A 25,427-nucleotide genomic window follows, 5' to 3' on the forward strand; every position below is an offset into this window, starting at 1 on the left:
AAGTCCAAGATCAAGGTGTCAGCAGGGTTGGTTCCTTCTGAGGCTGGGAGGGGGAGTCTTGTCCAGGCCTCTCCCCCAGCTTCTGGTGTCCTTAAGCATCCTTGGCTTGGAGATGGCCACCTTCTCCCTGTGTCTTCATATCGTCTTCCCTCCGGATGTGTCTATACATCCAAATTTCCCCTTTTTAAGGACCTTGGTCATATTGCATTAGGACCCACCCTCAAATGACCTCATCTTAGCCCCATCATCTGCAAAGACCCTAATTCCAAATAAGGTCAAATTCACAGGTACTGGGGGTTAGGACTTGAATATCTTTTGAGGAAAACAATTCAACCCACAACACGGATGAAGTGTATGGATGTCTGCAACTCACTTTGTTTTTCTATATTTTTTTGGTTTTGTTTTTTTTAAATTGGATGAATTTGACATATAACATTGTGTAAATTTAAGGTGTACCAGGTGTTCCTTTGATACATTTATATATTGTAATATGATTGCCACTGTAGCAATATTTATCACATTACATAATTATAGTGCAATATTGTGGTCTATATTCATTACACTGTGCATTAAACCACTACAGTTTATTTACCACTTGGTACATGTTTGTACCCTTAAGCAATATCAGTCTCATCCCCCATCCCTCAGCTGCAGGTAACTGAAACCGAGACGAAGGAGTTAAAAAATCTTCCCCGGGCTAAAAGAAGAGAAAAAAACCCTTTGAGATGAGCTTTGCTAACTGCAGCTGTGCATACTCAGCATCCTCAACTGTTGTTCAAAACTAACTAAGTCTTTCTGTCCCTCCTCAGTGTGTGTGACCTGTCTTTCCCAGGAAGTCAAGGTACAGATGTCAAAATTCAGCCTTCAGGGGCCACCCCGTGGCCGAGTGGTTAAGTTCGTGTGCTCTGCTTTAGCGTCCCGGGGTTCGCCGGTTCGGATCCTGGGCACAGACCTATGCACTGCTCAGCGAGCCGTGCTGAGGTGGCGTCCCACAAAGGAGAACTAGAAGGACTCACAACTAGGACATACAGCTATGTGCTGGGGCTTTGGGGAGAAAAAAAAGAGGGGGGAGAAAAAGAAAAAAAAAAAAAAAAAAGAGGAAGCTTGGGGCCGGCCCGGTGGCGCAGCAGTTAAATGCCCACGTTCTGCTTCGGCGGCCCAGGGTTCACTGGTTCAGATCTTGGGTGTGGACGTGGCACCGCTTGGCAAGCCATGCCGTGGTAGGTGTCCCACATATAAAGTAGAGGAAGATGGGCACGGATGTTAGCTCAGGGCCAGTCTTCCTCAGCAAAAAGAGGAGGATTGGCAGCAGACGTTAGCTCAGGGCTAATCTTCCTCAAAAAAATAAAAATGAAAAAAAAAGAGGAAGCTTGGCAACAGATGTTAGCTCAGGGCCTATCTTCCTCACCAAAAAGCAAATCTTAAAAAAAAAGATTCAGTCTTCAAGGCCAAATGCATGCTGGTAGGAAGGCACCAACCAGCAAGGTTACATGCTCCCACTTCCCTACCTAAAACCTCAGATAAAAATCCCTATCTTTTTCCCTTCCAGGAGGTGGACCCGAGTTTTAACTCCCATCTCCTTGTCTGGCTGCCTTTCGTTAATAAACCTCTTTCCTTGCCACAAGCCTGGCATTCCAGTTATCGGCTCTCCTGCGTGGCGAGTAAATGAACCTGTGTTTGTGTTCAGTGACATAACCACCACTTAAAAACATCCCCGTTTTTTATTAGATTCCGTGTATAAGTGCGATCATACAGTACTTGTCTTCCTCTGTCTGACTCATGTCACTTAACATAATGTGCTCAAGGTCCATCCATGCTGCAAATGGCAGGATCGCCTCCTTTTTCATGGCTGAATACTATTCCATTGTGTATATGCACCACATTTTTTTCATCCCTTCACCTGTTGATGGGCATTTAGGTTCTTTCCACATCTTGGCTATTGTGAATAACACTGTCTGCAACTTACCTTGAATGCATCAAAAACACAAGGTAGATTGATGGATGGAGGGAGGGAAGGCCTGATGGACAGATATTCGACAAAGCAAGTGGTGTGAAATGTTAATGGGAGGAGAGAGGATAGAGGTGAGGGGCTGCGTTCACTGGACAGTGGTTTCGACTTTCCGACTATTTAGAAATTTGCATAGTGAATGTTGGTGAAGAAACTGGGTGATGGGGACGAAATGGCACAATGAAGGGGGCTTGCTTTAAGATAATCCTGTGGGGATGGGGGAGCGAAGTGGAGCATGTTACAGATGACCATCAAGGTCTTACGTTGATAGCTGTCGGAGCTTGGTCAATGGGGATGCATTATACCCTTCTGCCGTGGGGAATATTTGAAAATTCCTATAATATGTTTTAAAAAATACTGGCTAACGTGTTCGAGTATGACAGGAAAGGGTGATTTTAAATCCCCAAATCCAGAACTTCTCTCCAAAGAGGGGACATTACACTGAGACCCGAAGGATGAGGGGGAGCCAGCCATGGGGAAAGCGGGGGCGGGCAGGGGACAGGAACGAGTCTGGAGGGTCTGAATTGCTAAGAGGAGGACAACGTGGCTGGAGCATTGAAGCTGAAGGACACGTTGAGTGTGAAGGACACGGCTGATTGACGTTGCAAAAGGCAACCTGGCTGCGTGTCGAGAATGGACCATGGGGGCCGGGATGGAAGCAGGGAGGGGGCAGGGAATGTCACTGTGAGGTTCCAGGCAAGAGAGGACGGTGATGGTGGCCTTCATGGCGGAGGCAGCGGCGATGGGGGCAGGTGGCCTTGGTTTGGGGTGGGGGTCATGGAGGAGTTCTGGCAAGTGTGCCCGGGTGACTCACAGATGGGCCATTTGCCAAAATGAGAAGACTGGGGATGAGTCTAGTTTTTCTGGAGAAAATCAAGAGACGATTTGCTCAGGTCAAAGTCTTAGAAGCTATTGGTGGTTCACCCCATGAGCTCCTCAAGCAGCTTCTGGGGTTCCCTCTGAATGCTCCATCTTTTTGTGTGTGTGTGAGGAAGATTGGCCCTGAACTAACATCTGTGCCCATCTTCCTCTATTTTATGTGGGACGCTGCACAACATGGCTTGACGAATGGTGCTAGGTCCACGCCTGGGATCCGAACCTGCAAACCCTGGGCTGCCGAAGTGGAATGTGTGAACTTAACCACTATGCCACTGGGCCGGCCTCTTTAATGCTCCATCTTAAAACCAACAAAGACTTGCCCAAACCTCATCTAGACCCCCAAACGTGGACTCGTTCACGGCCTGGTCTTAAAACTTAGCAGTAGGTCAGCGCCTGAGCCCCAAAATGTTCTCGCTCAAATGCATTGCTACAATTCTATGCTGTGCAATCTCACAGCCTCTATCAATGGCCTGTGCCTGTGGAGCAATTGCAATGTGGCGACTCTCAACTGAGATGTGCTATCCGTATAAAACATCGGATTTCAAAGACTTAGGAAAATAAGAATGCCACATACTCTGAAATGATATATTTGGGTATATTGAGTTGGATAAAATATATTATTAAAATTCATTTCACCTTTTCCTTTTTCTTTTTAACGTGCCTGGAGTAAATTGCAAATTACATATGTGGCTCCCACTGTGTTTCTTTTGCCAGTGCCGCTCTAATCCAACAGGGGCCAGCCCACCAGCTCCTGCCGGAGCGGGGCGCGGGGGTGGGGGTGGGGCGCCATGTCTACGCCCACCCAGGATGGCACAGTCTCAGGGATTTCCAGGATAAATCCGCCTTCCCAACCTGACTCGTCGTTAGACCTCAGAATGCCTTTGCTGCAGGCCCAGTCTTAAAAATTAAGTTTCGGCTAATTCATGGGTTCTAGACGGGGCTGGGAGAGGAATGAGGTCTCCCACCTATTCATGACACGGTCTAGAATCAGGACATCCTTTTCCCCACCACGAAACCCCAGAGGTCACTCCATCTGGCCCCAGGTGGGCTCTGGGCAAAGGGTTGAAGGTGCTGGGTGAGAGAGAGGTGGAGAGTTGGCGTGGGGACGAGGGTGGCCTTCCCCCTTTCTCAGAGACAGACTTTGCCTGTTCTTGGGACTCTGGGTGTCTCTCTTCATATCCCTCAAAAAGCAGACTAGTTTGAACCCCAGACTAATACATAATTTTAACAGCGTTATCCTCAGGGAGAAAGTGCTTCCTCCCATGGCATGAATGAACTCCTCCATCCTTGGCATGCTTGAAGCCTCTTCCATAAAAGGCACTTTTTCCAACTCCTCGGTCCTAATCATTTCTCTTGTTGTTGTTTTTTTATGGGGCCGTACTACTTCTTTAGAGGCAGACAGCACCCCCCCCCCAACCCATATTAGGAATGGACTCTCCTGGTCACTAAAACTGCTGAGCGATGTCTGTCCTCCTAGAATCCAGAATGGACTTTCCCAAGCTTCATTCTTGGAAACGCAAATGGACGGATCCATTGAACCTGGAAGGTGGGCTCTTGCCCTCATCCTCATCCCCATCCCCCTAGAATTCAGAGCAGACGTTCCCAGGATCCAGAACTCTCCCCCAAATCTCATTCCAAAAATACTAGGATTCTGAGATTAGAAAAAGGTGGGTGGGGTTTAGTTCCTCGAGGCGACAGAAATGGACTCTCCCACTTCCCTTTGCCCCAAATTTCTCAACAGTCCAGGGCGTTGTTTTCCGCAGCCCTTGCCTTCCCAAAAGCCAGTCAGCTTTGCAATGAGGGTCTTTGGGGCGCCAAGGGATGGTTGTTGGGTCAGATAAAACGGATTCACCTATTCCTTCATTTTAGCCAGCATTTTTCATTACCAGGTCCCATTCTTGCCCAGGAGGAGCTCCAAATCTGGTGGAGAGACTCACAATTTTGATCTGATGTCTGTATAATGGCATTATGGGTGCAAAAAAACCGGGATTGTATATTGGGAAGCAGTTAAAGGCCAAAATATAGTTCAAATCCGGGTTCTGCCACTTCTGAGCTGTGGGACTTTGGCCAAGTCACTCAACCTCTCTGGACCTCAGTTTTAACCTCTGTTTAATGGGACTAGATTTGAATGAGTGTTTCCTCCGTTCTGGATTCTCGGTCTCCTGATAAGTTAGGTCTTGACATCTCGGCCGCTAGACAAGGGAGGGGGAGGGGGAAAAGGAGTCTTCCTGGAAGAAGATCTCAGGAGTCGGGGGTGGAGGCGAGGAGGGAGAAAGAGGAACAGAGAAACGCTGGCGCAGTAAATAGCTCATGCTCTGTTGCCCCTCCCAACCCCTTCTCTGCAGCAGGGAATTGCAGGCGTCGCTCCACCTATCCCAGCCCAGCTGAGTGACAACCCCCCTTCTCTTTCCTTCTCCACCCATCATCGCCCTTCTCCCGCCCCCACAACCGCCCAATCGGGGGCGGGAGTGGGACAGGCCTGGCGAATCCGCGACGCCCGCGGGGGCGATCGACACGCCCATTGGTCCCAGCCAACTCAAGTCCCGCCTCCTCAAGCCCGCTCCCCCGCCTTCCTTCACGTCAATCCCGCCCTTCTAGGAGAGCCGCCGGATCCAATCGGTGTCGGGCCCGGCCGCGCGGAGGGGGCGGTCCCACAGTACGTAACCGAACTCCGCCTGTCTCTCGGGCAACGCCCCCTCCCTCCCTCCCGAACGGAAATAGCGGGGTGCTGGACCAATCGTAGTGGCGTGCCTTTGTCCAGCGGCCAATGAGAGAGCGAGTGGGCGCGAACCCGGGCCTGAGCGGCAACATCCCGAGCCAATGGGCGCTGAGAGTTTAGGACAGCCGTGGGGAGGGGAGGGGCCGGGGGCGGAGCCGTGGCCTGCCTGCCCGCCCGCCCGCCCGCCAGCGCGCCCTGCCCCCCAGCAGCCGGCCCGGCTCCTCGGCGCTGCCTGGGGTCCTTTCCTCCCGGTCCCCGTCTGCCAGCCCCCGCCGCGCTGTGCCCTGCCCGGCCCGGCCTGGAGCCGACCCCACCGCCATCATGCCGGCCGTGTCCAAGGGCGATGGGATGCGGGGGCTCGCGGTGTTCATCTCCGACATCCGGAACTGTGAGAGCGCGGCCGGGGGACGCTGGGGGTGGCGGGGGACGCGGAACTGGGGGTCTCGGGGGCTCCGGAGGGGCCCGGGGCGGGGAAGGCCATTGCGGTGGTAGGGGGAGCGGATAGAGAGGCCCCGGGGCAACTTTCGGGGGGGGTGGGATGGAGGGGCTTGAAGTGTCATGGAGTGCCTCTGGAGGTGACGACACGGAGTGGCGGGGGGCGTCCGGGAGGGTCTTGAAGGAGAGGAGGCTGGTGAGGTCCCGGGGGCGGGGGCGTAGAGGTGTCCCCTGGGAATGATAGAGAGGCTGGGGGGCAGTGTGAGCGATGGGGTTGGAGGAACCCCTGATGCCGACAGAAAGGGCAGGAGGTGCCTGGGTGGGGGGGGGGGTCCCCTTGGGGCGATAGAGTGGGAGGAGGCCAGAGGGGCCCCGGAGGACTCATGGGGCCGGGCTCGAGGGCACGGGGGAGGGGGTGTCATAGAGGGGAAGGGGCTAGATGGGTCCCTGAGGCTCCTGGCTTGTGCATAGAGAAGGCCTGGGAGTGATAGAAAGTCCCAGGGTTTGGGGAGGAGAGATGGGAAGGTGGGGGACCATAGCGGGACCGTGGATGGGAATAGAGGGGCTCCGGGATGCAGAATTGCTTAGGAGACGTGGGGGGCGGTGGAGGGGGCCTAGCGAGGTCAGTGAGGGGAAAAGAGGGTCTCAAGGAGCACAGAGGGGAGGCGCTGCGGGTAGAGAGCCTGAGACGGCTGGGGACCTGGCAAGGAGAGGACATTATAAAGCGAGGCTTTGAGGGATGTGCCAGAAGGAGAAGAGCCCAGGGCTCGGAGAACGGGCCAGGGGACCTTAGGAATTTGTGGGGAGGGGATCTGCAAAGCTGGGGGGTGCGGGAAGCCTGGTCCCAGAGAAAGGTCAGGGGTCAGGGAGCAGCACAATCCTGAATCTGGAGCCTTCTCCCATCTGACCACATCAGTGTGGGGACCAGCAGGAAGGATGGTCGTGATGATGGGAGGCCTGGCGCCAAGGCAGCTCCCAGCTCCTGGGAGCGGGTGTCGGTGCTTGAAGCTGCCAAGAGCTTCAGAAGCCGGATCCGCACTGGCCTTGAGGTCTGTTCGACCTGGGTTTGGGTTTGAGCGCTGGCACTCCCTAGTCGCGTGACCTTCAGTGAGGGCCTTCACCTCTGGGTTTTCCTCCCCTCTGGGGAGGGACTGCTGACGGCGCCTTCCTGGTGAGGTGGTTGTGATAAGGTAGGTGAGCGAGGCCTGTCGCACGTTCCAGGCGCTCGCTGGATCTTGGCTCTGGTTCTGGCTGTTCATTCGACTGGATCTGAGGAGCGGCCTCTGTTAAGTGCTCAGTGATGATTTTAGAGTTTAGTAGGTATGGAAGGATCTAGCACGTCATAGGGCTCTGGGAACAGGAGACATGGAAAGTGTTGGGTAGCACGTGGAGGAGAGATGTTAGGGTTGTTCTGAAAAGAGGTGGAGCTCAGAGGGGCCATGGATCCTGTAGGGGGCCAGCTGTTAGGAGCTGATACCAGTCTGGGTATGACCGTCAGCGAGTCACTTAACCTTTGTGACGCTCGCTTTTCTGGTCTGCAGACTCCACTGATAACAGCATCTGATCTCTGAAGGTTGGTTCATTCATTCATTCAAGAAAAACTTTGTGATCACCAGAGTGTGCCAGACACTATTCCAGGGACTGGCTTAGGATGGTGGGCAAGAATTCCAGCCCTCAGAGAGCACCCATGCTGTGAGGGAGCTGGAAAGTAAACACAGAGGACCAAAGGCAATAAATGATACAGTGTCAGCCCTTGACGGGCTGTGAAGAAAAATAAGGAAGGAAAGCAGAGGAGAGGCACCAGGATTGAGAAGGTGCTCAGTGAAGGCCTCACCAAGGAGGTGACATTTGAGTAGAGACTTTTGAGTGAAGGGAGGGAGTGAGCTCTGCAGATTTTGGAGGAAAAAGGGGTCCGTGCAGGGGAATGGTGCGTTCAAAGGTCCTGAGGTTGCAGCATGCTGGGTGTGTGTTCACCTAAGAGCCAGGAGGCCATGTGGCTGGAGCTGAGGGAGGGAGGGAGGGAGGAAAGGAGGAAGGGTAGGTAGGTGATGAGGGCAGGGAGGGGACAGGGCTTTGTGGGCCTCAGGGAGCATTTTGGCCTTTCTGAGTGAAATGAGAGCGGTGGGAAGCTTTTGAGCACAGGAGGGACATGAGCCGATTGATGTTTTAAAATAATTCCTCTGGCTGCCGTGAAGAGAACAGACTCCGAAGGTAGGAGCAGAAGCGAGGGAAGCACTAGGGAGCTGTTACAGTGTTGGGGTGAGAGACGACGTCGCCTTGCCCGGGACGAGAAGGGAGTGGCGAGCAGTGGTGGGGTTTGGGATCTGTCTGGAAGGATTTGCAAAGGGATCGGATGATGGGGCTGTGCGGGAAAGAGAGCACAATGGGTCACGGTCACTGCAGGACCCCAGAGGGAAGCCAGGGGCTAGAGGGGAGACTCCCATGTTGGGGCAGTGGCGGTCACTTAGCCAAATGAATTGAGGCTGGATAATCAGGGTTTCTTGTCCTTCCTTTTCTCATACACGTCGAATGGCTGGGATGTTTCAAGCCTTATCACAGGCGCTGAGGACACAGTGATAAATAGGACAGACTTGACTTCACCCCCAGGAAGCGCCCAGCCCCCTGAGGGAGAGAGGAACAGCATAAAAATTGCTGGGGCCGGCCCAGTGGTGCAGTGGTTAAGTTCGCACGTTCCACTTCGGCGGCCTGGGGTTCGCAGGTTCAGATCCCAGGTGTGGGCATGCCACCACTTGGCAAAAATCCATGCTGTGGTGGGCGTCCCACATATAAAGTAGAGGAAGATGGGCACGGATGTTAGCTCAGGGCCAGTCTTCCTCAGCAAAAAAGGAGGATTGGCCATGGTTAGCTCGGGGCTGATCTTCCTCAAAAAAAAAAAAAATTGCATCTCTCCTTCTCGCAAACACTTGTGTAGAGATGTTCACAGCAGCGTTATCGTGATAGCCCAAAAGTGGAAGCAGACCTGCCAGATGTCCTTCAGCGGCTGCGTAGATACACAGTGTGGACCCCCACACCATGGAATACTATTCAGCCATTAGAAAGAACGAAGTGCAGATAGATGCTACGACATGGGCGAAACTTCGAAACATCGCTCTGGGTGAAAGAAGCCAGACACGAAAGGCCACGTCTTGTAGCATTCCATTTTTATGAAATGTCCAGAATAGGCAAATCCATAGAGACACAAAGTAGATTAGTGGTTGCCTAGGGCTGGGGGCGTGGAATGCGGAGTGACTGCTGATGAGTATGGGGTTTCTTTTGGAATGATGAAAATGTCCTGGAATTAGTGGCGATGGTTGCACAACATTGTGGATGTATTTAAACACCGGTGAGTGGCACACTTTAAAATGGTGAACCTTATGGTGTGTGAGTTGTATCTCAATTTTTTTTGAAGTGGAAAAAAGCTGTGGGTGTCCAGGGAGGGAGAGGGCCACAATGTTGAGAGAATGGGAGTCTGTCTGGTTGTGGTGCTCAGACAATGTGGAGGTGTTAGGCAGGCCAAGGGAGGTGGAGAAGAGCGGTGAAGGCAGAGGGACAGCACGTGCAAAGGTCCTGAGGCCCAGTCGAGAATCTGATCTAAGGCCTATGTGGTTGGTGCAGAGAGGGGTGGGGTCTGCCGTTGGGGAGGTGGGCAAGGCCGGGTTGGTGTTTGTGCTGAGCACTGGAGAGGGGGCAGGCAGGAGTGAGGGCAAAGGAGGGCGAGGGGTGTGATGTAGGCAATGCCCAGAGATGAGCAAGTGGAGGAGTGGGAGGAGAGTGGAGCCATCCTGCTGCAGGATCCAAAGGGCACAGTGGAGTTCAGGGGGAAGGATCTAGAAGGGGGTGAAAGGCAGGCTTTGAGGAGGAGGGCAAGGAAGGGCAAACTCTGCAGATAAGGGGTGGAGGCAGGGCCCAGCCTGCGGGCGGGCGTGGTCGGGTCCTGTCCTGAGGGGCTGCAGCCTCCCAGGACTTATCTGCCTGGGAGCTCCCTCGGGCAGGGGCTGGGCTGCGGCCCCTCTGCCCCAGCCGCCTGGGCCTGAGGACGGGGTGACTGTGACTCGGGGTGCTGGGCTGCCACTGTGCTCTGCTCCTCCCTGAGGGCACAGTCCGCTCCAGGTCGTGACTCCTTCCATTTGTGACATCTCCCCTAGCCCCTGGAGCGCAGGCCGGGGCTGATTGCTCCCCGGGTCCCCAGTTCTCCCCACCGCAGAACCTGGCCACCGGAGTCCTCGGAAGATGTTTGCCCATTGAATCTGTGAATGAATGAATTAATTAATGAATGAACCAATCAATCTTGACCGAGCACTGACTGAGGGCCAGACACTGTCCTAGGTGACGGGATGGCAGCAGTAAACAAGTCCCCTCTCTGCAGTGCTCACGTTCTAGGGGGAGACGGGCCAGTGCACAGGTAAATACATAGCATTCAGGTGCTTAGACAGGTGGCAGTGGATGGGAGGAAGTAGGCAGGGCATGGGTGTGGGGACAAGGTTGGGAGTGGTGCTCTTGTATAGGCTGCTTCGAGAGTCTCTCGCTGAAAAGGTGAGGTTGGAGCAAAGAATGGAATCTGGTGGGTGAGTTAAGCCTGCTGAACTCTGGAGGGGAGGACATTCTTGGCAGAAGGAACAGCCTGTGCAAAGGCCCTGAGGCAGGCCCGTGCTTGAAGTATAGGAGGAATTTGAGGAGCAGGAGGAGGAGGCTGCTTGTGCAGGGAGAGGGTGGGAGTTGCCCTCAGAGGGAACTAGTGGATTCTGGAGGGCCTGGAGGGCCGCTGAGGACCTGACTTCTGCTCTGGGCCAGACGGGAGCCACGGAGGGACTTGGAGCAGAGAAGGGACAGGATCTAACTCCAGTTTTCACAGGATCCCTCTGGCCGCTGTGGAGAGAGCAGAAAGGATGAGTTCCACGCCAGGAGTTCTCTAACATGAGTGTGCCATTGGGACCCCCCCTCCCCGCCCCAGGGCCGGCACTTTAAGGAACTGGCTTTAGGTTGTGAGTGGCGGCCAGACCCTGGGGATAGACAGATCCAGACCTGAGCCCAGCCCCACCTTCTCCTACCCGCTCCCCTGAGCCGGGACTGCTCTGGGCCCTGGGGCTGTCCTGGGAATGGAGCAGCCGCACATTCCTGCCCTTGGGAGCTGGTTTTCTGGACCAGAGGCCAAGGAGGCTTGACACATTCACACATGCGCCTTAATGTCGGGCAGCGGCTGCGGGAGGGTCTCTGTGCCACTTCAGGCTGGGGAGTGACAGGCTGTGGCTTGGTTCAAGGAGAATATTTTCTCTCTCAGGGATGGAGACGACGACACAGCCACGTGTAACCGAGCACTGTAACGCGAACCAATATATAAGTTTAAATTTTCCAGGGCCTGGCGCCGTGGCCAAGTGGTTAAGTTCGCATGCTCTGCTTCCATGGCCCGGGGTTCATGGGTTCGGATCCTGGGCACAGATCTACACACGGCTCATCAGGCCATGCTGAGGTGGCGTCCCACATAGAAGAACTAGAATGACCTACAGCCAGGATATATAGCCGTGTAGTGGGGCCTTGGGGAGAAAAAAAAAGAGGAATATTGGCAACAGATGTTAGTTTAGGGCCAATCTTCCTCACCCAAAAAAAAAAAGCATGCCTAAAAAAAAGGAAATAAAAATAAATTTTCCAGTAACCACATTGTCAGTAAAACTAGTGAAATTAATTTTCACATTAATGAATTAACTTTTATTTAACTTACCCCAGTATGCCCCAAGTATTATTTGAATGTGTAATCAACGTTTTAAAAACAATTAATGAGACAGTTTACGTTTCTTTCTCAATTCAGAGGCTCGCTTTTCATCGGAAATACTTGCCCTGTATTGAGTTCCTAAAACTTATAGTTGAAAAACTAGATTCACGAAGTACCCAAGTTGTGCCAAACCTACTTTTCTAGTCACCAAATCGAGGATGGGTTTTTAATTTTAAATTTATTCGAGTGAAATAAAATGAGGCATTCGGTCCCTCAGTAGCACCCGCCATATTTCAAGTGGCCGGTGGCCACACGTGGCCGGAGGCTCCTGGGCTGGCCAGCTTAGGGCCGGCATGTTCTGAGCCTCCTGGTGGTCCAGAGGCAGCGAGCATCCTCTTCCAGAGCCCTCGGTAAGGACTCGGGGCTGCTGGGACTTGTATGGGAGGCACCTCCCAGCGCGCCTGGGAGTCGGAACCCGGGCTGCCCAGACTGTAAACAGGAGTCGTCTGGAAGGCTGCGAGGGGTCTCGCTCGTAGTGAGGTCCCGGACAGCACCCGTGTCCCCTCCCTCCAGAGAACAAAAGCGCCTCGATCCCTCCGGGTGGAGCAGGGTTTGTTAGGATGCCTTTGGTGGCCGGGACAGACTCACCCCGATGCTGATACCGAGGCCTGAATGCGCAGGGAAGGCTTTATCTGCCCTGACCAGGGGCCCCGAGGGAGGGCAGCTCGTCGGGGGTCCCTTTTCCGCCCGGCCGCCCCCACAGCCCCGCTGCAGGCCCACAGGGCCCCGGGCTCCCTGGCACCCTCAGCAAGCCTGGGAGAGGCGGCGTGCTCCGGCCTCATCTGTGGGTCCTCAGATCCCAGGAGCTGGGTATCAGGAGCCTTCCTCCCCACGTCTGCGTCCAGCTTCCCAGCCCCTGTGGTGTTTGCCTCTGTCAAAATTTGCACCCTTGTCCCCGGCAGCCTCCCTTCCCGACCCAGGAGGGCCCCCGGGGCGAGGCAGGTGTGACTCACCCCTGAACCTGGCCCAGGGAATGTTTGAGGCTAAGGGAATCCTTTTAAAACATCCTGGCATGCTTGCATGCCTCCTGTGACGGGGAGCTCATCCCCCTGTCGCTGGCTGGCCCTGAGTGCTGGAAAGTCACTCTTTCCATGAGCGCAGTTCTGTCACAGCTCCTTCAGCCTCTTTCTCCCAGGTGTTACCCTCACAGCACCCAGGCTGACTTGCCTTGATCTTTGCAGAGGCTGTGCTCTCTGCTGGGGTGCCCTCCGTCCGGGGCCACAGCCCCTTCTCCTTTGGACACCTAGTGCTTTGTTCTCTCTGTGAATTCTTTCTTTTTTTGAGGAAGATTAGCCCTGAGCTAACATATGCTGCCAATCCTCTTTTTGCTGAGGACGACTGGCCCTGAGCTAACATCCGTGCCCATCTTCCTCTGCTTTTTATGTGGGACGCCTGCCACAGCATGGCTTGCCAAGCAGTGCCACATCCGCACCCGGGATCTGAACCAGCGAACCCCGGGCTGCTGAAGCAGAACGTGCGCACTTAACAGCTGTGCCACCGGGCCGGCCCCTGTGAATTCTTTTTTAATGGCAAAGCATATTGGTTATGCAGAAGACAGTGTCCAATGGATGGGGACAACGTAAAGACTGTTTTGAGGCCGGCCCCGTGGCCGAGTGGCTAAGTTCGCACATTCTGCTTCAGCGGCCCGAGGATTGCTGGTTTGGATCCTGGGTGTGGACCTACACACTGCTCATCAAGCCACGCTGAGGCAGCGTCCCCCGTAAAAGAACTAGAAGGACTCACAACTAGGATATACAGCTGTGTACTGGGGCTTTGGGGAGAAAAAAAAAGGAAGACTGGCAAGAGATGTTAGCTCAGGGCCATCTTCCTCACCAAAAAAAAAAAAAAAAGACTGTTTAAAAAATATGTGTATACCCACACATACATACAGTCTTTAAATATTCTTTAAATTATCCATATCTGTTTGATCCTGTTTTTTACATAATTGATATACTTACTTCAGTATAAAAATAGATTAATATATATTTGTATACAAATTTATTCATTTTGGAGATCGTGTACCTGTAAAAAAGCCCACAGCTCATAAATGTCCAGCTCGATGAATTGTCCCCGACTGAACATAGCCCCCAGGTGCAGGACCCACATCTCTGGCTCCCCAGCAGCCCCTCGAGCGCCCTCCCAGCCCCACCCCTCCCCAAGGCCAGCCGCTGCTCCGTCACCCAACACCGTAGGTTCGTTTTGCCTGCTTCTCCAAGCTTTTAATAGAGGTTTAAATGAACACCAGAGAGGGCTCTAGCCTCGGCAGTTTAATTGCCATTTAGGTAGCCATCCGTCTGTGATGAAGTTTAGGCAGCCGCTGTGGGATGTACAGTCCATTTAGAAAAGCTCTTGGGCTTTTTCTGGTCCCTACAGAAGAGTGTAAGGCAATCGGAGCAACTGTGTGGGCATCCTCAGGTCAGGGAGAGAACAGAGCACGCATGCCAGTTCTGAGGGGCCACTGTGCGCCCCCCGAGGGCTGCCTGTCCTCACCGCTTCGGCCACCCCCGTGCGGCACCCCTCGGCTGCGTAGCTCGGTTCTGGCCTCCCTGGCCGGTGAACTGCTCCTGAACCCTCCTCATCTTTCAAGGCCCTCCTCAAATGTCCCCTCCTGGCAGCCACCACTGAGGCCCCAGGCAGTGCCCGGGCAACCTCCATCCCTGCACAGCTCGCTCAGTTGTGTGGGTGGGGCCCAAGCCTGTGCCCCGCAGGCCAGGAGTCCCTGGGGGTGGGTCAAAAGTGCCGGGGCCACCTCGGTGCTGGGTGCCCAGCGTCACCGCACTCAGGCCTGGCCCGCAGCCTCAGGAAACGTGTAATTAATAGATGAAGGCTCCGGTGGCCTCTGGGCCACCCAGGCTCGTTCCAGCTTATCCCTGAAGTGCTGGCTCTTCATCGCCAGGGTCCCTGAGGCCTCTTGCCCTCATCTGTAAAGGGAGCGGGTCACTCCGCACTTCTTATGGCCATGATCCGCATCTTCAGGCCTTTCCTGAGCTCGCACGCTGGTTGCTACCCAGAAAAGTGGTAGACGCTGGCCCTGCCCTCAGGGGCTCCTGTGTCCGGGGACAGAGCAGACCTCGACAGCCACTACAGTGCTCTGATGGAGGCGACCCGGGCAGCGTGGGGGCCCGGGGGCGGCCCGAGGACAGCGCTGTTCAACAGACACAGCGCGAGCCACGCATGTGGTTTAACTGCTCCAGTGGCCACATTTTTTAAACAAGTAGGAATGGGCAAAATTAATTCGAGTAATATATTTATGCAACCTGATACACCCAAAATATTATCATTTCAACACATCATCAATCTTTTAGAAATTTTAGTGGGTTATTGTACATTCTTTTTTTTCCACAACGAGTCTTCTAAACCCGGGTGGCGTTGCCACTTAGAGCCCGTCTCAGTTCGGCACGGCCACGTGTCTGGCACTCAGGAGCCGCCTGGCTCTGGGGTCTGCTAGGCGCTGACAAGGAGGTGGTCATTGGAGGGGGCTTCCTGGAGGTGGCAATCGTCGAAGTGGGGTTTGTGGGAGCTCCCCTCGAAGCTGGGAGTAGGAAGAGAAGCAGGATTTCTGAGGAGACAGAGAGCACATACTCTCTATTTCTCTTTTGTTCATTCATTCATTCATTCATTCATTCATTTGATGCACGCTTGAGCCTCTCAGGTGCCTGGGTACATGCTGAGGGGTGAGGATGCCACAGCCATGGCTAGAGCAGGTCGCCACCCTTCGGATGACCAGACACTTATTAAGCACCTTCTGTATGGCGGGCACTGTTCTAGAAGCTCTCTTGATGCTCATAGTCTAAAGTGGGAGCCGAGGTTAGACAGTAAAGATAAAGAAAATAGTTACAGGGTGTAAAATGTGCTAGGGAGGTCTTTTTTATTTTGATGCTGGGAACAGGAGAATGAGGCACTGACTTTAAAGACTTGGTCAGGAAAGGCTCTCAGAGGAGGGGACGGGAGCTGAAACCTAAATGACGGAAAGATAACTGGAGAGATGGGCCCAGGCAGAGGGCAAGCACATGCAAAGGCCCTGAGGTCGGGAAGAGTGTGGAATGTCCCTGGAGCTAGCAGGGGCCAGTGGGGCTGGGACACACAGCAAGGTGGTGAGGGGTGACATTGGCAGGGTGGCCAGGGTGTGGCCAGAGGGCTTTAGAGCCAGGGGGTGGAGTCCCCTCAGCAGGAGGCAGTGAGACCAGAAAGGAGGCTGCTGCAATGATCTGGTGAGTGAGGACAGAGTCTGGATGAGGTGGTTGAGGTGGAGGTGTCTGGGGACACGCTCTGAAGGTTGAGCCAAGTGGACACGGCGATGGCGTGAGGGAGGGGGTGAGGACACGTGGGTTCTGTTTGGAGGAGCTGAGTGAATGGTGGAGCCTGTCAAGGGCGAGATGGTAAAATCTGGCTGGAGTAGAGCTGGAGCGTGAGGAAGGATACAGCCAGCAGTGAGGGCAGCCGAGACCCGGGCACCATCCAGACACATCGTGCTTCGATGGGGAGGCCTGGGCATCAAGGAGTCCAGAGGAAGATGGGACCTGGCCCGTGGGGAGAGGGAAGGCTCTTTAGAGCCACCCCTTAAGTGGATCTTGTCAGAAGTGTAGGATGTCGCAGACACTCAAGGTGGGGAGAGGTTGGTGGCCAGGAGGACAGGAAGGGAGGGGGAACTCAGCACCCAAGGGTCTGGCCTGGTGACTGGGTGGACAAGGGGACCTTCCTGGAATTGGGAATCTAGGGGAGGAGCAGGATTCAGGAGACAGTGAGCTCAGTGGGGATGTGGTAGGGCTGAGGTCCTGGGGGATAGCTAGAAGGCAGCCAAGCTCTCCATCCATCTACCCACCCCCCGCCCATCCGCCCATCCATCCACCCACCTACCCACCCATCCATCCATCCATTCATTCATTCATTTATCACGTGTTTCTTGCCAGGCCAGTGCTGGGGGCTGGTGCAGGGGTAGCCAGAGTTGTGGGTGGGGACAGGAGCTCCCAGGGAGGGGACAGTCCGGGGGCCACAGTGGGAGGAGGAAGGAGGGAGGAAGTCAGGGACCGCCCCAGAGTGTGTGCCGGGCATCTTCTCTGGGTTGTAGAGACCAGTGAGCTGGGGTTCTCACCTCCCTGCAGCTCCCATCTAGAGAGGGGCCAGGGGACCTGGCCTCAGCCCAAGGCCCGGGGCCCCAGGGTAGAGAGAGTCTGCCCTTCCAGCCGGGAGGGGCCTTGCCAAGGAAAGTGAGGGCAGGTGTCAGGACCCTCACCACCCGCCCTGCCTTCCCCTCCCCAGGCAAGAGCAAGGAGGCAGAGATTAAGAGAATCAATAAGGAATTGGCCAACATCCGCTCCAAGTTCAAAGGTAGGCTGGGGACCCAGACTCCTGGGTCTGAGGGAGGAGGGGCTGGGGCCTGGACTCCTGGGTCTGAGGGAGGAGGGGCTGGGGGCCTGGACTCCCGGGTCTGAGGGAGGAGGGGCTGGGGCCTGGACTCCCGGGTCTGAGGGAGGAGGGGCTGGGGGCCCGGACTCCTGGGTCTGAGGGAGGAGGGGCTGGGGGCCTGGACTCCCGGGACTGAGGGAGGAGGGCCTGAGGGAGGAGGGGCTTGGGGCAGGATTCCTGAGACTCGTAGGTGTGATCCTCATTGTTGCCTCCCCTTTCCTCCTTCCTCTGGCCCAGGGGACAAAGCCTTGGATGGCTACAGTAAGAAAAAATACGTGTGTAAACTGCTCTTCATCTTCCTGCTTGGCCATGACATTGACTTTGGGCACATGGAGGCCGTGAACCTGCTCAGCTCCAACAAGTACACGGAGAAACAGATAGTGAGTCTGGGGAGGAGGGGCGGGGGCTGGACTCCAGGTCTGAGGGAGGAGGGCAGTGGAAGCCCGGACACCAGTGTGTAAGAATGGGACTGAGGGCCCATTAGCCCCAGGCTCCCAGCCTCCCCCCTCCCCACCCAGGGCTACCTGTTCATCTCGGTGCTGGTGAACTCGAACTCGGAGCTGATCCGGCTCATCAACAACGCCATCAAGAACGACCTGGCCAGCCGCAACCCCACCTTCATGTGCCTGGCCCTGCACTGCATCGCCAACGTGGGCAGCCGCGAGATGGGCGAGGCCTTCGCCGCTGACATCCCTCGCATTCTGGTGGCCGGGTGAGGCACTGGGGAGCTGAGCCGGGGGATGGGGGAAACAAGGCCCAGCCAAGTTTGTGGGTCAGAGAGGTTGTGTCACCTGTCCAAGGTCTCCCAGCCGGGGTGTAGGACAACACTGGGCTTGGAACCCCGGTGGTCTGGTGGCAGCCTTGTGGTTGTCTCTTCTCATCTGACTGTGCCGACTCAGTGTGGGAGGTGGCCCCCCAACAAAGCCTGTGGGGCACCTGTTGGATTAACTGACCTGTGACGTCTGGTGTGGAAGAGGCGATAACCTTAAGTCATGTTGGTGACAGCCTTCCAGACTTGTGCGTCTTCTCCATTCATTCACTCAGCAAACATCTGTTGAGCGTCTGCTATGGGCCAGGCGTTAGGCTGATTGCTGGGGATATAACCATGACCAGGAGTGGACACGGTCATTGTCCTCCCAGCATTCATGGTCCGGGGTGGGAGATAAATATTAACTGAAAAATCACAGGATGAAATGTGTAATTCCTCTCAGAACCATGCTGTGGGGCCCAGGATCCCACAGGGGCATTTAGTAGGGCCGGCTGACCTAGCCTGGGGGATCAGGGAGGGCTTCCCAGAGGAAGTGGCACCAGGCTGAGACCTGGGTGAGCAGGAGTCGTTGGCTGTGGAAAGGGGAAAGGCACGAAGGGCACTGGGGTCAGTGTGATCGTCCTGAGGCAGGAGGTCATTCAGGAAATATTTCTTGAGTGCCCGTGGTGCTGGGCACTGTTGTGGGCATGGGGGGTCGGGAGAGAGCAGCAGGACTGTTGTGCCCACCCTCGCAGAGCTTACCTCTCACGGGGACCTGAACAGAAAACACATACACAAGGAAGTAAGATGAGTTCAGACAATGACTGATGCTCTGAAGAAAACAAAACAGAGTAGTGGGGGGCAGTGGGGGTGGTGGGGGAGGCTGCTTAGACTCATCAGGAAGGGTCTCTGCAAGGAGGTGACGTGTACTCTGAGACTGGAATGATGAGGAGAAGATAGTCATTCAAGAACATTGGAGAAAAGGGGGCCAAAGCAAAAACAGCAGCAAGTGCAAAGGCCCTGGGGCAGGCATGAGCTTTCTACCATTATGGAACCAAGAGATAATGTCTATGGCTTGAGTGCGGCGAACAAGAGCGAGTAAGGGGAGTTTGAATTTTACTCTAATTGAAATTTGAGGCAACTGGTGTATTTTAAGCAGGTGGATGATATGATCAGCTCTGTATTTTTAAAAGATCCCTGGGCCTAGTGTGGGAGAAGGCAGGACTTGCATTTCTGGCAACATATGGACTAGATTCCTGATGGATGCTCTTGCTGAAACCCAACTGTCAATGCCAGATAAGAGAGGAAAGGAAATATCCTTCAGTGTATTCATGAGCTGGTCAGAGAATGAGCAGCACAGGCCACAGCTGAGAGGAGCCTGGTGCCCGAGGAGATGAGCAGGGTGCAGAAACCAGACTTTGCTTAGAGGGGATTCGCTGAACTGGGTGACCCTGGCTGTTGGTTTTGGGGCATGTGGCCTCTGGGAACAGAAGACAGAGCTTGTCCAAGGAGAGGCTCCAGAGGCCACACTTCAAAGTGTGGGTGACCCAGAAATAACCCACCTTGGGGACTATAAGCAAAACGACCTGATTTGAACCTTGGCCCAGAGCAGCCTGCACACTGGTTTTCAGCTGGATTTTCCCCTCTCTGGGTCGTCAAATCCTTGAGCCAGGCTTTAGTCTGAAGTGATGCACAGTGGGAGTAGCCCAGGCTTGTCTGGAGAAGCCCACCTGCCCACAGGCCTCAGAGACTTCCACAGATGAAGCTCCAAGTTCATGAGCAGCTCGCAGTCGAAAATCACTAAACACGGGACGTGAGACAGCGTGAGGGAGAACCAGCGGAAAGAAAGCTGAAAATAAAAGTTGAGTTGGAATTCTCACCCAGAACGTAAAATAAGCATGTTTCATAGGTGCCAAGAAATATGAGAATGATTTAAACGCCGGAGCCAAGTGCAAGCGGATTTGAAAAGGAAATGGAAAGTATCACTGAAATTTTAAAACGATGAAGCGGTCTGGCTTAGCAGCAGTGGAGACCTAGCCAAAGCAGAATTAGTAAACAGACAGGAGAACGGAAGAAATGAATCAGAATGCAGCCTGGAGAAAGGAAGAGAGGGAAAATTTAGAAAGAGAGGTTAAGAGTCACGGCAGACACAGAAAGTCTAACATAACGCTATTTCGAGTGCTAGAAAGAAAGGGAGAAATTGTGACAGAGGCATTGTCTGAACAGATAACAGCTGAGAATATTCCAGAACCAATGATAGGCTGGTCCTCAGAGTCAAGTAGCCCGAGAAATCCCAGGCAGAAATACAGACCGTCGGGGGCCGGGGTGGCAGCCGGGAAACCGTTGAGACATCCACTGCTGTCCAGCTCAGAGCTGACGGTGGCTGGGACCTAGATCGTCATAGTGAAGGTCGCTGAGAGGGGGTTTGTTTGCAAGTCAAGCTGGCAGCACAGATTGCACATGGTGTGAGAGAGAGAGAGGAGGGAGGTTGAACAGGGGGTGAAAGGTGAAGACTGGGGGAGAGCCAGGCAAGGAGGGGAGGATTCGGAGCTGCGTCTGGCCATGTTGAATTTGAGACGACCACTGGACATCTAAGGAGAGACCTCAGTAGGTGATTGGACAGCGGGAATCAGAGCCAGAGAGACAGAGCTGAGGGAGACCTTCCCTGTGCACGAAACATAGAGTGCAAGCCATACACACTTTCCACTTTCCTAGTCGCCGCATTAGACAAAGTAAACACAGGTGGAACTAATTTTATTTTGTTTTTTGGTGAGGAAGATTGGCCTTGAGCTAGCATCCGTTGCTAATCTTCCTCTTTTTCCTCTTGAAGAAGATTGTCCCTGAGCTAACACAGGTGTCCCTCTACTTTATATGTGGGACACCACCACAGCATGGCTTGATGAGCGGTGTATAGGTCTGCGCCCAGGATCCGAACCTGCAAACCCTGGGCCCCCGAAGCAGAGCGCAGGAACTTAACCGCTACACCAGCAGGCTGGCCCCTGGTGAAACTAATTTTAATGTTTTAATTTCACTTCATCCACCCAAAATATTTTCATTTTGACATGGAGCAACGTAAAAATTATTCGTGCGCCATCTTAACGATATTTTTGTGCTAAGTCTTTGAAACTGGTGTGTAATTTACACTCACGTCGCGTCTCGGTTTGGACTCAGCACAGTTCACGTGCTCAGGAGCCTCGAGTGCCTGGGGGCCACCATGGGTATGGGACCGCGCAGGATGGATGGTAATTTAAGCCACGGCCCGATGAAGTCAGTCCCTCAGGGAGGATGTGAGCAGGGAAGAGAAGCGACCAAGGCTGAGCCCTGGGGCGGCAGGTGTCGAGGTCTGGCGGGGGAGATGGGGGTCAAATGCAGAAGAGGCCGTGGCTCGGGGCTCGGGGAGAAACTTCCACAGAGGCGGGAGCGGTCAGTCGTGGCGAATGCTGCTGACGGTTCCTTTAAGACGAGGACAGGCGAGACACCCTGAGCAGGGAGAGCTTAGCGCCTCCCGGGGCCGAGACGGAGGCCCGTGTGACAGACACACATGAGCAGGGGTGACATCCCAGGTTCACAGCAGGGAGTGAATGCTGAGGGGCCATGCCCTGCCAACACCACGGGCCAGGCTGGGGTTGTCTGAGTGTGGGCTGCGTTCTCGACAATGGAAACCTGGCCTTGGCCTTGACGGGGGTCCAGAGGTAGATTTTTTTTTTTTAAAGATTTTATTTTTTCCTTTTTCTCCCCAAAGCCCCCTGGTACACAGTTGTATATTCTTCTTTGTGGGTCCTTCTCGTTGTGGCATGTGGGACGCTGCCTCAGCGTGGCCTGATGAGCAGTGCCGTGTCCGCGCCCAGGATTCGAACCAACGAAACACTGGGCCGCCTGCAGTGGAGCGCGCGAACTTAACCACTCGGCCACAGGGCCAGCCCCAGATGTTTTTTTTTTAATTGAGATAAATCTCACATAACATAAAGTTCACCGTTTTGACCATTTTAAAGTGTCCAGTTCAGTAGTCTTTAATATATTACGGTGTTGTGCAGCCACCACCACTATCTAGTTCCAGAACATTTTTATCACCCCAGAAAGAAGCCCCAGACCCGTGAGCAGTGGCTCCCCATTGCGCCTCCCCCGGGCCCCTGCCTTCTAACTAACCTGCCTTCTGTCTCCGTGGAGTTGCCTGTTCTGGACGTTTCCGATCAATGGAACCACGTAATATGTGGCCTTTCATGCCTGGCTTGTTTTCACTTGGCACGATGTTTTCAAGCTTCACCCATGTCGCAGCCCAATGTCAGTGCTCCATCCCTTTCTGTGGCCTGATAGTAATCTCACCCTGGATGGATGGAGCACATTTTGTTTGTCCGTTCATCCAGAGCCTTCCACCTTCTGACGATTGTGAGCAACATGCAAATACATTGCTGTGAACTTTCAGTTCTGGGTAGATGCCTGGGCGTGGAATGGCTGGGTCATAAGGTGTCAGGCCTTTTTGTAAAAAAAGAAAAGAGGGGCCGGCCCGGTGGCGCAGTGGTTAAGTGCACACGTTCCGCTTTAGCGGCCCAGGGTTCACCAGTTCGGATCCCGGGTGCAGACATGGAACCGCTTGGCAAGCCATGCCGTGGTAGGCATCCCATGTATAAAGTGGAGGAAGATGGGCACGAATGTTAGCTCAGGGCCAGTCTTCCTCAGCAAAAAGAGGAGGATTGGCAGCAGATGTTAGCTCAGGGCTAATCGTCCTCAAAAAAAAAAAAAAGAAGAAAAGAAAACAGTTACAGTTGAGGTCCCCCTCCGTGTCCCCCACGTCATCTCTCCATCCTCCCCTCTCCCTCGTGGTGCCCTGCATGCGGCGTTGTTATTCCCCAGCACGTTCTGTCTCTGAATGCCAGGCGCACGCCCTGTGCCACGTGGCTTCAGACTTTCCTTGCATGGGGTCCGGTCTCTGTAACCAGCCTGAGAAATAGCTCTTGCGGCTTCATTTGGTCTTTGAGGGGAGGTTTCCGTACCTGTAACCGGAGATGAGAATAGAAGCCGCCTCCTTGGGGAGCTGTGGTGAGGATCAAACTGCTTAGTACTCGGAAGCACTGACCGAGTGTGGCCCGGAGGAAGGGCTCGGGAGCTGTGAGCTGTGAGGACGACGGTGAAAAGACACCGTTAGTCGAGCACACGGGGGACGGACCTCCTGCTGGTTTCCCGTTTTGATCTGGTGACAGGCGGGCATTGAAGGTCCTTCAGCATCGCCTTACTCCCGGGTGGGTGTCCAGCAGCGGGATTTCTGGTGGCATCCATGTCACTGAAGTGGCTGCCTGAGCAGAGATGGCCCAGCTCCTCTTCCGAGGGCCTGTCCCCGTGTCCACACCGGGGCTCCCGGCTCCCTGGCCAGCACGGCGCGCCTGCCTGGTGCTGGCGGAAACAGCTGCTGTCGCTGTAATTCGCGCTTCTCCTCCACATCAGTGAAATATCTTTCCCTTGGCCTTCGGGTCGTGCAGGTCACCCCTCCCAAGATGCCCCCTGTGCCCTTTGCTCAGGCTTCTGTTGGGTCCTTTCTGGGAAACATTTCACCATGAGGCCACAGCCTGGGTGGTCGTGACAGCTCCCGGCAGCCCCTCTGTGTTTGCGGCTGCATCAGCTTCTGATGGACAATCTTGTTTCTCCACCCCCTGCATCCTACAAGGCTCCTCACTGCCTGAGAAGGAAACTGCTCATCAGAGAGGGTCAGGGACTCACCCCAAAACTGTACCCACCCGTCAGGACTTGGAGCAGGCGTGTCTGACCCCAGGGCCCAGGGAGCTCTTCCCGGGACCCCGTCACGCTCTAGGCTCTGCGTTATGCTGGGAACTGGGTACCGATCGGGGCACTGAGTCAGCCCTCTCAGATGGGGCCCCCGCTGGCTGCCAGGTTCTATGCTAAACAGGTGTCTGCATTGTCTCCTGTGGCTGCTGTGACCAGTGACCATAACTTAGCAGCTTAAAACACCCTGACTCTCTGATACGGACTTCTGGAGGCCAGAAGTCCGAAATCAGTCCGCTGGGCTGAGGTCAAGGTGTCTGCGGGGCTGTCTCCTTCTGCAGGCTCCAGGGGAGACTCCGTTTCCTGGCCTCTTCCAGCTTCTAGCACCGCCTGCATCCCTCGGTGCGTGGCCCCGTCCTCCAGCTTCACCGCCAGCAGCCTGGCATCTTCTCTTCTCTGTGCCCCCTGCGTCCACCCTTACATCTCTCTCTGACTCTGACCCTCCCCCCTCCCTCTTCTCAGGACCCTTGTGATGACGTTTAGGGCCCTCCTGGATAGTCCAGGATCGTCTCAAGATCCTTAATCCCTTCCACAAAGTCCCTTTTGAACATAAGGGAACGGAATCACAGGATCTGGGCATTAGGATGTAGGCGTCTTTGGGGGGCCTTTGTTCAGCCCACCCCAGGCTTCCTCTCCTCGGAAGAGGCCAATGGGGTTCCCATTTTATGGGGGACAATATGGAGGCTCAGAGAGGGAAAGGGACTTGCCGGAAGCCGCACAGCCTCAGGCTCCGGCCCCGCCCACTCTGAATCCTGCCCTGCCTCTCCAGGGCGCCCCCACCGTCTTCCCTGGGTGTCTCATTAGCCTGTCAACTCCCTACGTGTCCTGTATTGGACTGGGGTTCCCACTCAGCGCCCCCTCTTCTTGCCCCAGACCCCCACACCACGGATGGTTTCCCTGCTCACCGGTCCCTCAGGTCAGAACTCGGGGCTCACCTTGTCCCCTCTTGTCCCCTCGCGACCCTTCATCTAGTTCACAGCAGGTCTTGTTGCCTTGACCTGACAAATGTACCTGGAACAGACCCCCTTCTCTCACCCCCACGGCCGGCAGCCCGGGCTCCTGCTTGGCCCATTGCTGTCACCTCCTCTCGCCCCACTGCGTCTGCCCTCACCCCACCTCTCTGTGTGGCCCAGGCCCACCTCTATGAGGCCTCTCCCTCACAAGGCAGCGGAGGGACCCTGTAGAACAGGCCAGATCTGGGCGCGGCAGCGCATGGCAGTCCCTGTTTTCTAGTTTGTTGTGAGGGTGACATAACTGAGTTAGTCCCTGCAGGGGGCCTGTGACAGTGCCGGGCACATCGGAAGGGCTCCGGTGGTAGCTTTACTGCTGTCACGTTAGGATCATTGCTGCCCTGCTTGTCATCCATAGCAGCTCCGTCTCCCACTAGATGAAAGCAGTCCCCACCATGGCCCACGAGGCCCTGCAGCCTGGCCCTTTGTGCCCCTCCACCCATCTCCAGCCTTCTTGGCCTCGGTCGCTCAATTGCTGTCGCCACACCAGCCTCCACACTGCTCCTCCCACACACAGGCCCACACCTACCTCAGGGCCTCCGCACAGGCCGTTCCCTCTGCCTGGGACATTCCGCGCAGCAATTTCCAGTCTCTTCTCATTCCGCTACTCAGATTTTTGGTCCCCTGTCACCTGTCAGAGGGGCCTCCCTCCACAAGAGCGTCCTGGGTGCACGCTTGTT

General features: G+C 54.8%; 1 protein-coding gene across 2 annotated transcripts in view; it reads left to right on the forward strand.

The window, feature by feature from the left end:
* The first annotated feature begins 5,757 nt into the window (after window positions 1-5,757).
* The window catches only part of AP2A1 (adaptor related protein complex 2 subunit alpha 1), a 32,977-nt gene continuing 13,307 nt past the window's right edge, over window positions 5,758-25,427 (forward strand). For both annotated transcript variants that reach the window (XM_070498350.1, XM_070498351.1), the window contains exons 1-4: window positions 5,758-5,994; window positions 17,068-17,136; window positions 17,452-17,594; window positions 17,733-17,926. In XM_070498350.1, the coding sequence (XP_070354451.1) occupies window positions 5,928-5,994; window positions 17,068-17,136; window positions 17,452-17,594; window positions 17,733-17,926 (473 nt within the window). In that variant the 5' untranslated portion in view covers window positions 5,758-5,927. The remainder of the gene's footprint in view (window positions 5,995-17,067; window positions 17,137-17,451; window positions 17,595-17,732; window positions 17,927-25,427) is intronic.

Source organism: Equus asinus, chromosome 26 (genome assembly GCF_041296235.1).
Source record: "Equus asinus isolate D_3611 breed Donkey chromosome 26, EquAss-T2T_v2, whole genome shotgun sequence".
Lineage (NCBI taxonomy): Eukaryota > Metazoa > Chordata > Mammalia > Perissodactyla > Equidae > Equus > Equus asinus.